This window comes from Bison bison, unplaced genomic scaffold, assembly GCF_000754665.1.
Source record: "Bison bison bison isolate TAMUID 2011002044 unplaced genomic scaffold, Bison_UMD1.0 scf7180017863815, whole genome shotgun sequence".
Classification (NCBI taxonomy): domain Eukaryota; kingdom Metazoa; phylum Chordata; class Mammalia; order Artiodactyla; family Bovidae; genus Bison; species Bison bison.
In genome coordinates this window covers 125,601-126,957 of record NW_011494387.1, presented here as the reverse complement: position 1 = coordinate 126,957, position 1,357 = coordinate 125,601, and the positions used below count along the sequence as shown (strand labels likewise).

The 1,357-nt window shown below is 55.0% G+C and overlaps 1 protein-coding gene across 1 annotated transcript in view; it reads left to right on the top strand.

Annotated features, from left to right (window-relative positions):
• SLC43A1 (solute carrier family 43 (amino acid system L transporter), member 1) overlaps positions 1-1,357 on the top strand; it is a 27,488-nt gene that overhangs the window by 22,428 nt on the left and 3,703 nt on the right. Inside the window, exons 10-11 of the mRNA XM_010833626.1 lie at positions 5-122; positions 1,145-1,324. Coding sequence (XP_010831928.1) covers positions 5-122; positions 1,145-1,324 — 298 coding nt within the window. The remainder of the gene's footprint in view (positions 1-4; positions 123-1,144; positions 1,325-1,357) is intronic.

Here is a 1,357-nt window from a genome sequence, read left to right as displayed (position 1 = left end):
CCAGTGGAGTTCTACTCCTCTGTCTTTGGGGCCTTGCAGCTGTTGTGCCTTCTCACCTGCCCTCTCATCGGCTACGTCATGGACTGGCGGATCAAGGACTGCGTGGACACCCCCACTCCCAGGTGACCTGCCCCGGGGTGGGGACGGCTCTGTGCTTTCACACCCAGTGTCTTATTCCATTCTCCCAAGGACCTGGGAGAGGAGGGGCCCATGCATTTTACAGATGAGGAAACAGACCAGGAGGGGACGTGGCTGCCTTGAAAATGAGCACAGCTGGCAGTAAACGCTGCCTGTGCCCCAGGCACCTGCACTGTCCTATTTAACCTTGCGCCGGCTCCCTGAGCTAGGTACACACATTATTATGCTCGCTTCACAGGGCAGCTGAGACGCAGAAAGGTTCAGGAACTTACCCAAGATCACGCAGCTTTTAGTAGGAGGTTCCAGAGCCTTTGTCATGATGAGCACACTCTGGAGCCTTCTTAAGGTTAGGAAGAGATCGATCCAGTGTATTAGATATCTACTACTGTGTAACAAAGTACTCTCAAACTTTGCATCTTTAAACAATATTTATTATCTCATCCTTTCTGAGAGACAAGAATCTGGGAATGACTTAGCTGGGTGGTTTTGGCTCAGAGTCTTTTTGAGTCTGTTCAGACTGGTGTAACAAAATAGCAGACAAAGTAGCTTGGGGTCGGTGGAAATTTATTTCTTATAGTTCTGGAGGCTGGAAGTGCAAGAGCGGGGTGCCAGCATGGGTGGGTGAGGGCCTTCTTCAAGGCGGCATATTTCTCATTATCATCCCATAGAACTTGTGGCTCAGACGGTAAAGAGTCCACCTGCAAAGCCGGAGACCTGGGTTCGATCCCTGGTGGGAAAGATCCCCTGGAGGAGGGCATGGCAACCCACTCCAGTATTCTTGCCTGGAGAATCCCATGGGCAGAGGAGCCTGGCGGGGTACAGTCCAAGGGGTCCCAGAGAGTCAGACAGGACTGAGCACGCACGCACGCACACCAGATGGTGCTGGAGGAGCCATGCTTTGAGAAGCACATGGCTGGAAGAGAGACTTTCTTCCTTTCCTGGTGCCCTGAAATGGGAGGGCGGGCCGCTGAGGAAGTTGGGGCCAGTGACGGCCTGTCCTGCGCAGGGACGGGGCGGCCACCAAGTCCGTCAGACCACCTTACCGCGAGATCCAGAAGCTCACCAACGCCATCAACGCCTTCACCCTGACCAACCTGCTGCTCGTGGGTTTCGGCATCACCTGCCTCATCAACAACCTACACCTCCAGGTACCAACTTCCATGCGCCCCACGCTCCCTGCCTCATGGTGGTCTCCCCGGCACCAGCCTCCGGCGGCGGG